General features: G+C 39.3%; 1 protein-coding gene across 2 annotated transcripts in view; it reads right to left on the bottom strand.

Moving 5' to 3' along the window:
* The window catches only part of MOSPD2 (motile sperm domain containing 2), a 62,303-nt gene extending 43,847 nt beyond the window's left edge, over positions 1-18,456 (bottom strand). Inside the window, exons 1-5 of one of the 2 annotated variants that reach the window (XM_024115479.2) lie at positions 18,351-18,456; positions 18,122-18,191; positions 4,010-4,165; positions 2,288-2,374; positions 735-889 (exon numbers count right to left, since the gene is read on the bottom strand). In XM_024115479.2, the coding sequence (XP_023971247.1) occupies positions 735-889; positions 2,288-2,374; positions 4,010-4,165; positions 18,122-18,191; positions 18,351-18,359 (477 nt within the window). In that variant the 5' untranslated portion in view covers positions 18,360-18,456. The remainder of the gene's footprint in view (positions 1-734; positions 890-2,287; positions 2,375-4,009; positions 4,166-18,121; positions 18,192-18,350) is intronic. The other variant, XM_024115478.3, reaches the window with a different exon arrangement.
* Between the last annotated feature and the right edge of the window lie 392 nt (positions 18,457-18,848).

Genomic DNA, 18,848 nt, shown 5'->3' with positions numbered 1-18,848 from the left:
CCTCGACGTCTTCCTTCCATATCCTGTGTATCAGACAAGGAACATTTCTAGGAAATCTACAGTTTCAATGCCAAACACTGAAGCATATTAATTTTTTGCAAATCCTATTCCACGTTTGACTTCCCTCACAATGCAGGGGGTGGAAATAAATCCCAAACATGACTTGGTTAGCTCTATTTTACAGGACTACTTGGTCAAGGGGGTAGTGGTAGGGAGGACAGGAGAGAGGGAGGATGCCATGATAAACAATGATTTAGAATTAATGAAAAATGCTTACTATGCTATTTATTCCAGTCTCTGACAGGTCAAACATCACTGTTACAGGTTTCCCATTTTCTCTCTTAGCATACCGTTCCAACCAGAACGCAATAAGCTTCTTTTTGTCCAATATGGTCTTATGGTCTTTTATATGATACTTCACCCTGATCCAGACTTTAAGCAGGTCATAAGATAAAAGAAAAAATGTCTTCCTTCCATATCCTGTGTATCAGACAAGGAACATTTCTAGGAAATCTACAGTTTCAATGCCAAACACTGAAGCATATTAATTTTTTGCAAATCCTATTCCACGTTTGACTTCACTCACAATGCAATAATAGGAAATAAATCCCAAACATGACTTGGTTAGCTCTATTTTACAGGACTACTTGGTCAAGGGGGTAGTGGTAGGGAGGACAGGAGAGAGGGAGGATGCCATGATAAACAATGATTTAGAATTAATGAAAAATGCTTACTATGCTATTTATTCCAGTCTCTGACAGGTCAAACATCACTGTTACAGGTTTCCCATTTTCTCTCTTAGCATACCGTTCCAACCAGAACGCAATAAGCTTCTTTTTGTCCAATATGGTCTTATGGTCTTTTATATGATACTTCACCCTGATCCAGACTTTAAGCAGGTCATAAGATAAAAGAAAAAATATTTATGGCATTATAATATTATTTATGCATATATTATATCATTCCTTTTCCTTGACATTTGTCTTTATTTTGTTTCTCAGATTAAAAACATCTCTTCGAAATAGTATATACTTGGGAACCTTAAAGAGTAGCAGAAAGGTGAACTATTTTCCCCCCTTAGAAAATACACTTCCCCCCTTAGTAAGTAAGGGAAAAAACAGTATTTGGTAATAACCTAAAAGTACTCTACACTGTGCTTAACAAAAAACAGAGCATTAGAAAAAAGGTTCCGTCCAGAGGAAAAGCCCAGACAGAAGCACGATGGCAGCATGAGCGGGTGTCGTGTGTGGGGACGGAGCCTGGCGACTGTTCAGAGTGGTGGCAGCTAGGATAAAATGTGACTAGCGACAGGCGGGGCTTGAATGACTCTGCATGAAATGCTAAGGGGGTAGGGGTTGGGAGTGAACTGAGGAAGTGCTACTGAAATCAGAGGAGGGGCTAAAGTGAAGCTCTGTCAGAGGAAGAGCCGATGGCTGCGGGCTGGGAGTACAGGGAGGGCGGGTGGTGGCACGCATGTGGTCCAGCTGTGTGTTGTATTGAAGGCGGCCAACCATCAGTCCGGTAGGCAGCTGGTTGTGTACATGCATGTGGCCTGGGGACAGCCTGGGGTCACTGCTGTTGGGGGGAAGGCAGCTGAAGGTGCCAAGGTACTTGAGATCACCCAAGGAGACTGCATCAGCTGGAAAGGAAAAGAGGCCAAGACAGGAACAAAGCCTGGGAAGCACATGTGAGGTACAGGTGGAATAAGAGGAATGGGAAAGGAAGATTGAGGAGGAGCCAGCAATGGGAGGAAAATGCTACGAGAGTACTGTTACAACAGGAGCCGACCACGGGCCACACACAGGGTGCGCAAGGCGGGCACGACCGTGCAGGAAACTGCCTTGGCAGGACATCTGCTCAGGATGGGGCTCTGACACTCCTGCTGAGTCCCAGCATTGGTACAAACCAAGTTATTCCTCTATCCCCTTTGCCCCAAATTCGGCTTGGCCCACTTAGCCACCCTTAGTGACTATCAAAAAGATTTTCCATAAAGATACTGGGTTGAATTTTAACATCAGTAAAACAGAAAGAAGATAATGACTGACTTACATCATTTTGGCTGTGTGATGGGATGTGGCATTTGCCTTTACAGCCTACTTTATTATAATGCAAACGGTACATTCAACTACTAAGTATCTGACGGTTGGTCCAGCTGGCCCTAACAATCCCTACTGTAGGAAACCTGACGTGTGGTACATACGTAGAAAGCTCTGCCTATTATTAATTCAGTTGAGATGGATGGCTACATCTCAAAATCCTGAAAAGCCAGTACATACATTATACTTACACAACTTGTTGCCTTCTTTGTCATAACCGTGGAGATAAATACCACCAATTTCCAATAACCACCTGGGAATGGAGGCTTCAGTCAGGTCTAAAAAGTGATAAAGTCTGATGAGTAATTGTAACTTAGAGGCCTTTTAAAAAGAAAACTTACAACATAAAGGTTACTGTTAATATAGTAGCTCTGATATAAAAAAAGATAAACTTATTAAAAAAGAAAAAGCTTATGCAAACATCTGGAAAGAACCTCTGACGATAAAAAATGGTGTTTCTTACTAAGTAGAAAAAAAACTACATAAAGACACAGATGACAGAAATGGAAAAAATCCATTTCCTTTTCCATATCAGCCATTATGATGTGGACACATCTCCATGTTCTAGTTGCGTTTCACATAATGACTTGCAAACAAATATCACGATTGGACAATTTCGAAAGAACACGGCAGTAAATATCCACATTATAGCCTCAGAAGTGGTATAAGAAATCAAAGTTTGATAACCAGTAGAGTCTAATACATTTATAAGCTTGGGGCACGTGGGAAATACTTCAAGAAAAATGCTAGATCCTTCAGCAGGAGGTCCACTCTAGTGAGGCCGAGAACCAACACAGCAAGGCAGCAAGTGTCAAGGCTTTTGTGTCATTCATCAGTACTTCTCCGAGAACTCTCAAAGATTTCTTTATCTTTCCCCACCCACTTTTCATCATCTCTCTGCTGTCTGCCACTAGAAACTAGCAATTCTACGTAAGAGAAAACTATTGTTGAGTTTAAAGGTTTATTCTGTACTTAAATGATTTAGAAACATCAGGTTTACATTTCTTTGCTTGACTAATAAATGCTTCACTTTTGAAATTACCTACAGTTTTTATATTTCCAATCAAATTATTTTTAAAATACTCTCCTTCTGATAGATTCCTTCTCCAAGTAGGATGACTGGGGAGAGTATCTGCTTTGGATTTACTTGTTGACTATTTTGTATTAAGTCTCCAGACTCAGTCACTCCAGAGTTTATAATCCTCAAGGTGAGGAAATCCTTCTTTATACCTCATCGAAACTAGTAGTTGTGCTAGTTTCTTCCTGTTAAATTTTTTAGGAGGAGAGAGATAACGGGTAACCTTTCCTGAAAAGAATTCTCCATTTACTTGAACACTATTATAAAATCCCATCTAAGATTTAAAACTCCTTTTTTGGGGAGGTGGGGAATTTCAATCTAGAATTGGGCCTTGAAATCAAGAAGTTAAGAGGAGGCTGCTATAGGCATCCTTGGGGATAAACCTGCTTTTGGGGGACACCCATTCGTCTACATGGAGCACCACATGGAGCACCTATTAGCACAAGGAACTCTGGGAATAGAGACAGACACCAGGTAACAACTGAGAAAAACAGGCAAATAGTATCGCCTTATTTCTAGGCCTAGTAGTGAAGATGCTGTCTTGGTGGTATTTTAATGGTTCTAAACCAAATAGACACAGAATAGGAGACTCCGCTGTGAGTGAAGAATCTGACTGTGATTCTGCTCCTTGGTGATCTGATTGCCTTATGAATAATCCTATTTTAAGATTTATTCATAAGCTGTTCCTTTCAAATGTTACTGGGTCTTTATAAAACATTATATTCTGATATTTCTGATGACTGCCAAGAATATTTGCAAATACGCTGTAAGTGTAAAATAGTAACATTTATGCAGGGGATACGGTACACAGTCAAGGTTAAATTGAACAGCTTACCATTGACAGACATTTCTTTCCTCCACTGAAAACTCTCATCAAGCATCTTCAATGTTTCATCTACAACATTATGCCTCCAACATAAGTAACTTTCAACCCAGTTATCATCTTGTTGTAGTCTTTCAACATCACGTGGATCATACTTATCTGACTTATCTAGGGGAAAAACAGTAATAAATATCCAAGTCAGATAAATTCAGCAGTGAATGATAACCAACACTGATACCAAAGGAGAAGAAAGACCTGGAAGATAAAGATAAGCTACCTGAAGACAGACACAGGGATGCAGTTCAGATGAAAATGCAATTTAGAGGATTGATAGAATTTCTAAGTGTGACTAGAATAAAGTTATCTAAAAATTGCAGCTTTATTTGAAGACAAGCCACCACAGATTTAAAAAATAAGACCATAGTAAAATATTTTGCATAACCCTCTAAAACCATAAACCAACATCTAGGAAGACTGATTATGTTATCTGAACTTAAAATACTCACCCTAGTCAATGGAAAATGAACTTTTATGTATAAAGAAAGAACCAGGTTGTACTTAAAAAGACATGTGCTTGCCAAGTGTCTTCTTTGAAAATGAACTAAATACATTTATTTTATACATTTTATAAAATATACATTTTATACATTTATGTATGTAGCAGTCAACATTTCCCATAATTCATTGGAATAAATGTTGCCAATAATTTCTCATTATCCACCTACACACATGCTGTGTTCTCACCAACCTCTACATACCTCTATAACGTCCTTCCACGCCCCGCTCTATTTTTCTGTAACTGAATTTTCCTTGTCTCCTCACAACCACCTTTGCAGATCCAAATTCTACCATTCTGCAAGACTCCTTTCAAATGCTTCCTCTTCCATAAAAATTTTCCCTGGGCCTAGAAGTAATTCCTTCCCTCCTGTGAATAGCTACAGGACCTAAACTACTCACTTAGCACCCTTGAATCAGAGTTACTTGTGTTTATGCCGTATCTTCCCATATAGAGATCGTAACAGCACAGTCTATATACATCCTAAGAAGCCCCCAAAGCAGATTACATACTGCCAATGAAAAGGCCTTCAGGAAACATTTGTTGATTCAATCTATTCCTTCTCTCTTTTTTATTTTCTCTGTCAATGGTACCCTCCCAGGGACCCAAGGAAGAAACTTCAGAAAACTGCCTGGCTCCTTCATCTCTCTCTCTTTTTTTTTTTTTGCCCCTAGTTAGTTGCCAAATTGTATAGATTCTCTCTCCTCTCCAGTCGTTCTGAGTTATTTCAGGCCCTCAGCGATAACAGCTGAAAGGGCAAGGAAATATAAAGAGCATCCGTGGAATTATCTTCGAGTCCCAATTTCCTTATCTTTAAACTGTTTTAGATACTCACAGGGTTGTGTGAGGATCAGAGAAAAATGTATATATGAAAGTACTTGAAAGTTTCAAGCACTATAAAATATAAGATGAGGCCATAAATCATGTATTTGTAGAGTGTTTCCTTGGATATGGCTTTCAATATCTGGGCTCTATTTTTCTAATCTTTACAATGCGTGGTTCTGTTGTAGGTAAACCTTGGAAAATGGTATTTTAGCTCTGTCTATTCAAAAGTTCATCAGTATTCAAAGGACAACTTTTCTTTAATTATGATTTATAAACACGAGTTGAGATATAAAAGAATTTATATACTGTTTAGCAGCAAAAAGGACCCTGGGAGCACCTGCCCCTAAAGTCAGATCATCCAGTTTGGCCACTGGACAGCTCTCTCCACTGGACCAATATAGTGTTTACCTTGAAATTACTGGCTGACTTCAAGAAAATTTCTCCTAAATACCCCAGTCTGAATAACCATAGTTTACTTAACAGTTGTTCTTTCAAATAAAAATGGTGGTCCATGAAAAATGTGGCTAATTTAGCTAGCAACTCAGATACGCATAAGTATTTAATATGTACTTCCTGATTTAGTTACCCAGAACATTTAAAGCCCATGTACTCAAGGGTCAAGATTTAATAAAATTTACTGCTTCATCGGGGGCTTTCTAAAATAAAATTGACTTAAAAAAAAAGTTTTAACTGAGAGTGCTGACAATGAAGTCTATAACGGCCCTCTGCCTTGATCCGGGCCAAGGAGGCAGCAGCTTTGCCCACCACTGCTTCCGTGTAATCAGAGCAAATGAAAAAGGGAAAAAAGCTTCTTAGCATCACTGTGAAAACAGCTTTGACCTCATGGGCTCCTGAAGAGTCCTGGGCATCTCCAAGGGTCCGCAGACTACCACTTCCCCGGGACAACATGTGGCAAGTGGTGAAAACTCAAAAAATATTAGCCATAAGAAGAAGAATCAAACATTATTGTTGTTATTATCATTATTCCTACCACTGCTGATATTACCACTACGGCTACCATAAACAAGACAGTGCCCATTACCAAGAAATGTAAAGCTTATTGCTCTTGGATAGCTTTTAGGGATGCAGATCTTTGAAATTAGCAATCTCCATTTAGATTAAAATGATTAATTATTGTTATTAATAGGACATGTACTTACATGTGAGACACCTGTTGTTAAATATTTACCCCTAGAGACAGAGAGAGATGGAAACAGCTAGAAAAGACAGAGCAAGAGAGGACTGGGGAGGAGGTCATGTAGGAGTGGAAGGAGAGAGGCTGGAGAAAAGTAGGGGCAGAAGAGGACAGAGAAGAGGGCTGAGGGGAGGAGAGGAAGAGACAGAAGGACACACAGGGAGAAACAGAGAGAAAACTGAGCATTCAAGGTAAGGAAAACTTGGCCTGGGACCACAAGACCAAGTGTAATAGTAACTGCTTATGACAACACAATTTGCTGCTTTCAAACACAGCTCCCAGACAAATGAACTGAGGGGAAGCAAACTACACAGCCCAAAACATACCTCTTTGGCATACTGATTATTTTAGGCTGATATTTTTAACAAATAGCACATACAGGAATCTTTAAAGTGAGTAAAGGTCACCCTTTTATAAGAAACATTTACACGTGTAAAGGAAGTCTCTATTTGTAAGTGCCTCCCTCTCTGTAACAGGAAGAGGAGAATGATTGGAAACCTCCAGAAACTCTTATCAATGGGAAAGGCAAGGACATAAATCTGCACAACCATACCCTTGTTTACTGAGCTTTTCTTGGTCACCTCTAATAACTGACTCCCCACCCTAGCATCTTCTGTCTTTAGCTGGAGATGGTATTGAAGGTGGTGGCTTGGGTTACTTCGGAGAGTTACTCAGTTCTCCTGGGTCTCTCCCACGTACACAGGGGATACACATGTTAAACATTTGTTTTTCTCCGGTTCATCTGTCTTATATCAATTTAATTATTAGGCGAGTCAAAGAACCTAATAGGGTAAAAGGAAAACGTTTTCCCCTCCACAGAACCCTCAAGGGTTAGGGAGTTTTCTGAAAACCAGTCCTTCAGTAAATCCAGATGTTACAGGAAGAAGCTAAAGATGTACACTCAAAAGGTATCTGAAGATATCACAACACACATGTGCGCACACCCCTCCCCCCCACCTAAGACACATCAGTTTGAAAGACGTTACCTCTCAGTAATTAAAGCATAGAGATGAGGAAGAGATTTGCCTTATACACAGATATATATGTGTATACTCTCATAATAGCTTGTCCTTATTACTTTCATCTTGCTGAGGACCAGTGAAAACTTCATCACAAACCAACATTAATCTCAAGTGGCGGACTTTTAAGCCTCATCCTTACATTTGTTCTAAAGAGCTCAAAGCTCGTTTTTGGCCACTCCTCTGTTAAGAAACCTCAGTGAACTATCACCACACCTATATGGTTCACTGTCTCTTTCTACTATTTATTTCTTCTGCCAGAAATTTTGCTCTGTAAATTGGTCTTATATTTATACCGTGTATCCCCACCAAACAAAGTGGAAAGTTCCTAATTTTGCAGAGAAAGAACTAGATAAATGGCAATGGTAATTCACCTCTGGGTTAGACAGGACTAAATGTTCCAGGGTAAAGATGACCTCTCAGCTTTTTGTTTCTTCCTCTCTTACCTGCATGTGCGTGCTCACCTCCTTCATGCTCTCTCTCACATACACAATTTTAAGTGTTGCAGGATAAACAGAATACAGTGCTTACTCATAAAACAGAGAATTCCATTATTAACTTTTCTTTTTCTCTCTTGCATTTGTTGGCTGGTGAAATTACCAACCAGCCAGCAACTGTGTTTTAAGGTTAACAAGTGTGAAAAAATTTCATAGCCGGATTCAGGATACCGGGCAGAGTGATGAAATCAGAAGACCCCTGCTACTAACTATGTACAGGGAGACTGAGCAACTCACTCTGGGCTTGATTTTCTTCTCTGTAAAGTGGAGATAAGGTCTGCCTATCTACCCACAGTCTAATGAAGATCAAGGGCACTTTGAAAATTTTAAACACAAAACCAATGAATTTTTATTAACATAAGGTAGAATGCTCCCTATGAACAGAAGATTAAATTCTAATTGATCTATTAGTCGGTTGAGAAAACCTTGAAAGTATATTATAGTTATTAACTGGGTGTCACACTGTTCAAAAGCAGCAAATATACAACTATCAAACATCAACAGTAGTTTAAAACCTCTTAGCATCTGTTATTTCTTCAAGGACTCTGAGCACTGATCCACTTAAAGTCCTGGTGGGACCCCGGAAGAGCATTTGTACTGGATGGACCACTTCTATTGGCTGGACCATGTACATGTCAACAATGGGAGTGATCAGGCTGAAATAACGAAATATTCCCTTCAGGGCATCCTCTGCTGTTTGGCCACAACCTACCCTGAATCTCCTCTTTCCCGTGAAGCTAGCTGGTGAGAGACTGAGAGGCAGGTGATCATCTACGATGGGATTAAGCCATTGGCCTATAGTGGCGATTCTCCAACTTTAGCACCTCTCCGAGTCAGCAGGAAAGCTTGTTAAAAGGGGGATAACTGGGCCCCACCTCTAGAGTGTCTAATTCAAGGGTGGGATCCCAGAATCTGCACTTACTACGGGCTGCTGCTGTTGCTCCAGGGACCATACTTTGAGAACTATGGGCCTATTACAGGGGTTGGCAAAACTGTTCGGTAAAGGGCCGGATGGTAAACATCTAAGTATCTTAGAATTTGAAGCCACATATGCCCTCTGCTGCCGATTCTTCTTCTTTTTTTTTTTTTTTTTTAGCAACACTTAAAAAATATTCTTCGCTCAAAGGCTATTAAAAAAACAACAACAATGACAACAGGACTTTGCTGACCTCTGGTCTGTTGTAGAGAGGGGAGGTGCTTTGTGCTTCACCTATCCTTGAAGAGCTGAATTCATATGCTGGATATGTACGAGATATTATATCTTGGATGACTTATCTCCCTTTTTATCTATTGTTTTCAATGTTCTTTAATAATACTTTATAATTTTCTCCATAAAAGAAAAAAAGTTGTGTATTTCTTCTATCAGATTATTAATTCCTTGCCATACTGAAAACTAGGTTATTTTATATCCAGTAGAATTACAGAAATAATATTGTAGATCACTGTCTTTTTCCTGACACTCTGGGAATCATTTTGAAGGTTCATAATTAACCATGACCTTTGCTGTAGAATTTTAGAAGGCACATTTCAGAGCTAAGAAAGTTTATCTTGTTTGGTAAAAGTTTTGTTTGTTTTTCATAAAGGTGAATTATAGCCAGTGTGATTTCTGTCTTTACTGAAATAAACATTTTCCCTCATTTAATTTGGTTACTGCAAATATGTTTGTATTTGCTTAAACAAATATAGAAAAAAGAAACAGAAAACAAATATGTATAGCTAAAGAAGGAAGAGGAAGGGCGAGTGAAGAGGCACAAGAGATGTAAGACACTTTGCAGTGTGTACCTTTTTATAGTTTTGGTTGTGAACTGTGCCTGTTCAAAAATTTCACTGAGAAGCATTTTGTTAACGTGGTAAACTCCTCTGCTGCATTTTCTGATTATGACTTATCTTTGCATTCCTGAGGCTAACAAAAGACCTTGGGCCTTATGTGTATGTATGTGCCTTTGTGATGGTGGGGTGGGAAGAGTGGTAGAGGTCTGTGACTACCAATTCGAGTCCTTTAATAGTCATTGATGTATTTAGGTTTTTTACTTCTCATTGAGACAATTTTAGATGATTTTTCTTTTCTCCAGAAAGTTTTCCACCTAATCTAAGTTTTCTAACTTACTGTGATACAGCTGGTCACTGAATTCTTATGATTTTTAAAATCTCTACCACATCTATAATTCTATCTGCTTTTTGTTCCTAGTGTATGTGTTTGCCTTCTCCCTGTTTTCTTAATCAGTCATCCTAGGTTTGTTTATTTTACTAGTTCTTTCAAAAGGCCAACTTAGGTTTATTATACCTACTATCTTTCTTTCCTATACCATGAATATCTGCCCTTTTTTCCTTCTACTTCCTCTAATTTACTCGTGTTCATTTTTTAGCTCCTTGAATTGAATCTTTAGCTGATTTTTATTGGGCCTTGTTTTCTAATAAATGAAAGTGAGACCACTGATATTCTCTTGCTCAGCTTTTAAGTATTTTGTAATTTCCATTGTGATATCCTCTTTACCCTACGAGTTATTTAGCAGAAGTAAGAATTACACACATTGCTGGAAAGTTGTTAACCCATGGGTTATTTAGAGGTGTTATTTTAGTTTCCTAACATTTGATTTCTTTTTAAGTACCTTACCTCTCATTTACTTGCTTAATGAGCTGAGAATATGGTCTGTATGATCTAGCTGCTTTGGAATTTCTGAGACTTCCTTTATGACTTAATATGTGGTGAATGTTTGCAAAAGTTCCAAGAGCACAAATATATATTCTACCCACATAAAGTTACAACATATTATACTCTATTATCAGAGGCTTGATATTTTTAGACATGTATTAAGGACAAAAATTGATAAACTCTTAACACATCTTTTCTTCTTCCTGTGATCATGAGAACTTTAAAAGGTTGACCTGGAGAATGCTGGAGTAGAATTTAAGGAAATCCAAGTGCCTGTGTGTGTGTGTCTCTGTCTATCTGTCTACCTACCTATCTTCTAAAGGCTTCCTCTCTTGGGGATAATACATAATTCATTAGTTATGAGGACTAATTTATTATCACCCACCATATGTTAGCTCAAAAGAGAGCAAGGCATTGCAGACGCAAAGATGAATAAAGCCTGAGCTGATCCCTTGGATGGTTCACAATCTAGAGAGTTTACGTAAAATGTCCAGGAGTGTAGTTCCACTTTGTTTTTTTTTTTTTTTAACATTTTTATTGGAATTGCTTTACAATGGTGTGTTAGTTTCTGCTTTATAACAAAGTCAATCAGCTATACTAGTTCCACTTTAAATGCCATTTTCCTTACACCCTTCCTTTCCAGAGAGGGCAGTTGATAAGAACAATCCCGTTTTTATGTACCTTTATGTACAGAGCTTCCTTCTATTCACTGCTGATCTTCCTGTCCTTGAAATTCTCCTCTCAGACATCTACGATACTAACATTTCCTAGTTCTTCTACTTCTCTAACTACTTTGTCTCCCTCAGCCTAGTAAGACGAAGGCATTCTGCAAGGTTAACTGCATAATATAAAGAAAACAGAGAAAATAAAGACATTTTCAAAATTAAGTTTACCACCAAGACCGCACCAAGGGAAAATCTAAAGGTTATACTTAAGATGAAACAATAATGATACCAGATAAAAGATCTGAAACTTAAGGAATGATAAAGATATTGGCAAATACATGGTATGTAAGCAACCACTAATATATAAAACAACAATAATCAATTGGAGGAGGGGTGATTTATGGGAAACCAGGTTAGAACTCCACAATGACCATACCTTGTAGGGAGTGGAAAAGAGGAAACACTGCTAACTCATTTTACAAAGGTTGCATAATTTTAATGTCAAAGTCACACAAGAAAAGTGCAAGAAAAGAAATTTATAGGCCAATTTTTCAATACAGATGCAAAACGCCCAAACAAAATATCAGCTAACCGACTACTGCAATATATTTTAAAAACCTCATTAGTATAATCTACCATATTAACAGATTAAAAGCGAAAAACCAAGTGAACATTTCATCAGATACAATGTGTTCAATAGATGAAGAAAATACATTTAGTAAAATTCAACCCTCAACTGGGATGGGAACAAAACAACAAATAAAACCCCAAAACTAGCAAAGCAGGAACAGAGGAAACTTCTTAATTTTGATAAAAGATATCTACAGAGATGGTGTTCGGGGGCATCTCTCTAAGACCGGGAATAAGACAAGTAGGCTTTTATCAATGCTTCAATTCAACAGTGTTCTAAATGTTCCAGTGAGTATAAAACAGAAGCATTTAACGCTCTAAAAATTGGAAAGTTACAAAGAAAACTATCACTATTTCAAGGTGATATTATTGTCTACATAGAAATACAACTTATCTACAGATAAATTATTGAAATTAATAAGAATTAGTACAGTTGAGTCCAATATTAATGTAAAAAAGTCAAATGTACTTTCTATAAACAGCAACAATCATTTAGAAAATAAATTCTGAAGAGATACTGTTTAAACCACCACAAAAATAAAACATATAAAGTATCTGGAAATAAACTGAACGAAAATGGGTTAACCTTTACGGAGAAAATTATAAATCTTTCAAGAAGGAAGAGTTCAGCAGATAGGTATACCAGGTTCTTAGAAAATTTAACCATGATGATGTCAAATCCCCCAAAACTGATCTTCTGATTTCACATGATTCCACTCAAAATCCCAAAAGAGGTTTTGTTTTGTTTTTGGGGGGTTTTTTTGCAAAAACATGATAAACTGATTCTAAAATTTATATGGAGGAACAAAGGGCCAAGAAGAGCCTGAAGAAGTGATTTTCATAAGCAGAAACCAAATGGCCCATAAAGATATGAAGAGATGCTCAAACTCACTGGTACTTCAAGAAATGCAAATTAAAACCACAATGAGATATCCCAACACCCCCATCAGATGGGCAAAAATTAAAAAAAACACTAACAATGCCAGATTTCAGGGTGTAGAAAAACAAGGACACTCAAAAAGTGCTGGTTAAAATGAAAACAGAGGCAATCAGTTTGGAAACTAGTTTGGCATTATCTAGTAAAGTGGACCCTGTGCCTATTCTACTACCCACCCATTTCACTGTTGGCTACAAACTACAGCAGCAGTTCTCAAACTTCTTGGTCTCCAGACCCCTTTTACACTCTTAAAAATAACTGAGGGCTCTAAAGAGTTTGTTCGTATGGGTTATATTTACTGGTAGTTACTATATTAGGTATTATAACAGAAAAAAATTAAATATAAGGACACACGAGCACACATTCTATCATCTGTCAGAGCAATATCATCACATGCCATGTAACCCCTGGGAAACGCCACTGTATGCTTGTGAGAGAATGCCAGTGAAAAAGGAAAATGATGTCTCAGTGTTACTATGAAAATAGTTTTGGAGTCTCAAGCTGCTTGAAATGGGCTCAAGGAACTATAATTCCTAGACCAACTTTGACAACCACTGCCCTGGAGAAAGTCTAGGCACCAGGTATATCTAAGAATGTTTATAGCAGCATTGTACATAACAGTAAAATCTAGAAAGAACCCCAAATCCATCAACTGGTATTTTCATTCTGTGAGCTACAACACAGCCATAAAAAGGAATCAACTACAGTATGAATGACTCTTGAGCAACAGAAGTCATGAAAAAAATATTCAGCTTTTATTGATATTTCAAGTTCAAAAAAGAGGTAAACTTAATAGAGTACTGGTGAGGAATATGTCACAGGTGGTAAAGCTAATGAAACGCAAGAGAATGAGTAACGGCAAATGTAGGATAAGCAGCTGCCCTGTGAATGGCCGGGTTGAGGATACCCACAAAGTTCTTTTTCTTTTGTCGAATAGTGAGTACATGGGTGTTTATTTCATTCATGTTTTCTACATTTTGTACGTAAAAGATATTTCAAAATTAAAAATAAGAGGCCAAGACAGAACAAACAGACTAGAAAAAGTTATTGGATGAGAGACAATTATTAAACTTAACAGCAATGGGAGAAACCACAAAGGAATGGATAAGTTTGAATACATTCAAAAAAGTCAAAGAGACATAAACAAGAAAAGCCCAAACCAATTTTAAAAGCCATACTAAAGAAAAAAACATTTTTAAACTACAAATGGATGTAAACATATGAAAAGAAGTTTATTCTCATTAGTAATCAAATGCAAACAAAGAAGCCTGAGTTAAGAAATGATCCTAAGGCTGTGGTGAGACTAACACTTGCATATGTGCTGGTGCGAATGAATCGTGGTGCAACTTGTATGGATGAGAATTAAGCATACATATGAAGTATCTTAAAATATTCACACTCTTCAAATCAACAATTCTACTTCTACACATGACTCTTAAGGAAAAAATCTGAACTATTGTGCATAATACTGTATTAACAAAAAACTGGAAAGAATCTAAATGTCCAAAAGGGACTACTTCAGATAAAAGATAAGAAAATTCTTTTATTTATAGAACTGAATATTAAGTAGTAATGTAAAACGTGGCTTACTTCGTAATATGGGGAAATAAGATCATGTCAATAAAAAAATGCAACAGGAAAACTACCTACGGAATGACCTTTTAACTATTTTTTTTAATGTATAGAAAAAAAGGCCAGAAATAAATGCACCCACTGTCAGAAGAGCTATCTCTGGATGATAAGCTTATGCGAGATTCTCCAGACTGTTTCTGGTATCACCCAAATTTATTTAAATGAATTCATATACTTACAGAGTCAGAAAACAAACCTAAAATTACAAAACCCCTCAGTTGCTCTTCAAACTCAATAAAGTACAAATGCATCGCTCTGGTGGCCAAGGCTCTCTACGCTATATTCCCACTGTTTTTAGGCAGGTGTGCTTAAGGCTCATCAAAACGGACTTCCTGTGGCTTCCTGAACAAGCCCCACACCTCCTCACTTAAGCATCTCAGCTTGGACTATTTGAGCCACCTGGATCACATTCTCTACCTAGCCGAATTCTAGCATCTTCTAAAGTTCTTGAGAAACACCACCTTTTCTAAGAAGTTTTTTCTACCTCGGTGCTAACCCAGTCACCCCCACTAGATGTGATTTTTTTCCTGCTCTTTGACTCCTACAGAAATGATTTTAGCACTCATTCCTTTTGATAGAGCTCTGTTTTAATGACTCTACTAGATTGTAGTAGTTCAGGAAGGGGCTCTATCCTTCTTCGGCTCTTTCTCTAATATTGACACACTGCTTCCCAGAATTAAGCACATAGTAAGTATGTGAGGAACTGAATACATTATTGTCACAAGGGATTAGTCTCTTTCCTTGGCTACCAGAAGGAGGAAGAGAGAAGGGAAAATGTTTCTCATTGGAGACTCAGCATGAAATTTCTTACAGAAACAATGAGGAAAGAAACAGTAGTAGTGCTACAACAATGATGGACTTAGATTTTATTCTTTTTGCAGCTACAAATCTATCCATAATTGGTAATTTCATTTCTGTGGAAACAAAAACATGCTCGGAATTCCCAAGAACCTACCCCCCAAAGAGGTGTTGGAGTACAGCCAGTGTGTAAGGTGACATACTTGCAAATAAATATTTTCCTTTAGGAAAAACATCATGTTTGCTTAAGCCTGCCTTAAGCCTCTTCTGAAACAAAATATTGTTAACAATAAGAGAAAGAGGAAAATGAAAGACAGAGGAAGGAGGAAAGTGGATGTTCTCAACACCTAACTTCTAAAAAGTAAACTTGAAGGGGAGAACACAGGCAAATCAAAAAACCCTTTTCACCACTTTCCTACTCTACCTTTACCCAGTGCTGTATTTCAGGAAACAACTGAAACTTTAAGGGGAGAAAGTCTTTAAAGAAATTTTATTTTCCTTTCCAATGCAAGTCTTTAAATTAATTAAATAATATTTGCAATGGCTATGCAGATAACTCACCCACATACATTCACACATACCCAGGCGTGACAAAACCCTCCCTATACTTAATGCCAGACAGTGCTTTACTTTGAAATAACACTGGTCTTTAGGAGACATTTTGTGAGGGCTGCTCTTTGCCAGATTTTGGTGGGGGAGGGGAGACGGTCAGGACAGCTCTTAATATTGACTTGAACTCATCTTCATATGTATGTATTTAAGCATTGCTATATTCAATCAATGACTATGTATTCAGAGCTGTGATAAGTATACAGAGGCGAGTCAGACCCTGCCCTCGAGGCCCACAGGCTGCCCCAGACCCACAGACATTCTGCTGAAGGAAATGAACACATAAAAGCAGCAGTGTGGCTGGTCACGTTACTCAAACTGTGGGTCACATTTGTAGGTTGAGATGTCAATTTTGTGGGTCATTGTATCAGGGAGTCATAGGTTTTCAGCATAAGTACTCTTTAATGAACTTTTGCTTCAGTTATGTGTGTGCGTGTGTGTACTAAGTTACAATGTATAATACGTTTCTTACTGTGGGCAGTGGTGAAATCTGTACTAAGCAAGAGGAGTAGTAACAGATGAGGATGGAGCTCATCCAGCTCGTGCATACATGGCCTCACAGTGTAGGCCACCATAAAGAACTGGGGTCTATGCTAAACACAGCGGAAAGGTACTGAAGGGTTTCAAGCTGGGGAGTGCCATGATCTACTTAGACATGATGGTGTTGCCAAAAGATTACTAGAGTGAATTCAGAAGACCTGAGCGCCAGCCCAGGCCTAGCTACTAACACTAGAGCGTTTGAGCAAATCACTTCATCTCTCTAAAGCTCACTTTCTTCACTGTAAAAATGAGAAGGTTGGACCAAGATGACCTTCACAATCTTATCTCTAGCTAAATTCCATGACTATATCCTGCTTCCTCCCTCGGGCCTAAGTAAATGACCATTAGGGCGCATTAGCTCATTAGGTCAAGTTCTGGGTTACTTCTTACAATGTTATAAACCACGTAGCTCTAAGAGTTACACTTCTACAGAAAGCAATTTTAGAATTCTCTCTTTACTGGAACCAGCTATCTTATTAGAAATGAGATCTCTGGGCTAAAAGGGAATCAAGTGCTTTTACAACTCTCTGGTACAAAGTTTGGAATGTGAAGAAAACTGACAGGGAGGTATGAAAAGATTTACTGACTAGGTTATTCCGAACAGATTTCTTTATTTGTTCTAGGTCATTAACTGACATACCATCTAGGGCAGTCTAAAGCTCTAGGGAACCTCCGCTCAGCACTGAAGTCAAGATGTAGAAGCTGAACTCCTTTCACATAACCAAAAAGACTACTGAGGAAAAATATTGAGAGCCTACTATATGCTAACCCCATGCTACACAGTTTGATATATGCCTTTTGATTTAATTCTCCTAACCTCATTATTCACATTTCACACTTATGGAATCAGGGGCTCAGAGAAGACAAGCAAGCTAGTAAGTGGCAGGGTCTGGATTAGACTACTTATTCCATATTTATAATACATTAGCCTGCAGGCTTCTGAAAATTACTGTACAAAGATTAAATCATCAGTTAAATACTGGACAACTCAAGTTATCTGTGACATCTGGACACAGAACGTTCACCCAATAAATCAATTCTGGACTCACAGGTACTTTGCTACGTACAGTGTGGGATGAAAAGATAAGAACTTGCTCCAGCACGAGGGCCTACTTCGTGGGGAGGCTGCTGGGTTGTAGGAAGTGGAATTAGGCAAAATGGCCGAGGAATTCAGATTCCCAATTAAGCACACGTGAGTAGTATTACAGCTGTTTCCAGGTTCATTTTCTCGAATGTTGCTGGTGAAAGGTCATCAGAGGAACAGCGTCACCTGAGCCGAGGGCCTAATAAGTGTCCTGCAAGTTCCATAAACTCGAGACGCTCAAACAAAACACTTCCAACTTACGTGAACCCTTTAGGAAGCAATGGACGCATCACTTGCCCAATTGGAGCAGTGTCCTTGCCATATTACGGAGAGTAAAACCTGGGAAACGTGGAGGGCACGGTCCCTAACCCCGTGAGGATCGAAATGGTCCCTAATGCCTCCCACAGAGACTCCCGCAAACACCCCAGCAAAGTTGGGGACGCTCACTGCACACCTGCCTCAACACCGAGACTCCGGTACCCACCTGTCACATACTCAGCTTCGAACCTCCGTCGGACGTCAGAGATGAGCTTGGCTTTATTCTGGGCTTGATACTATAAGGGAGACACGAAGGGACGCTTAGACATTACGCGCACCATCCCACTTCCCCGCAGCCCAGCCCACCTGCACCTGCGTGCGCGGCCCCCGGGCCTCAGAGGCGGCTTCGGGGTCCGAGTTGGAGGGGCTCGGCAGCTGTGCGGTCGGCTCCTCACCTCGGCCATGGTCGCGGTCGTGGACGTGACCGCAGTTGCCGTCGCCACTTCCACGACTGCGGTCCGACTATCTCATCACAGGCCAAGCCGGCCCGGAGGTAAAGAGGGAAGGGCGGGAGGTGGAGGCGGTCGCGTGACAGTGGAAGGCGGGCAGCAGCGCCGCCGCGCCGCCCAATCCGGTGCGGCCGCCTGGGAATGGAGGCGGGACCAGCTCCTCAACCTGGTTTCCCATTCACTTCTCGTTCGGGCCCCGCCCCCCGACGTCTCCTGCGCTGCGGACCCGCCCCCGCCGGCCGGCGGATCGCGGGCGCTTCCCTCTTCAAGCTCAGCCCCGGCTAGCTCCTCCTGCCATTCGCTTTCACAACATTCCCCGGAGGCACCGCCTCCTCAGCCTCCAGTTAGAAATGAATCCCCAATAAATCATCCTTTATTTTCTTCTGGCTGAGCAGTTTATCATAAAATGTACTGCTTGATTTTCAAAGATGTCAGTCTTCCTGG

The sequence above is a fragment of the Physeter macrocephalus genome, chromosome 7 (genome assembly GCF_002837175.3).
Source record: "Physeter macrocephalus isolate SW-GA chromosome 7, ASM283717v5, whole genome shotgun sequence".
Lineage (NCBI taxonomy): Eukaryota > Metazoa > Chordata > Mammalia > Artiodactyla > Physeteridae > Physeter > Physeter macrocephalus.
Note: the sequence above shows the minus strand (reverse complement) of the source record. Positions and strands in the feature narration are given on the sequence as shown.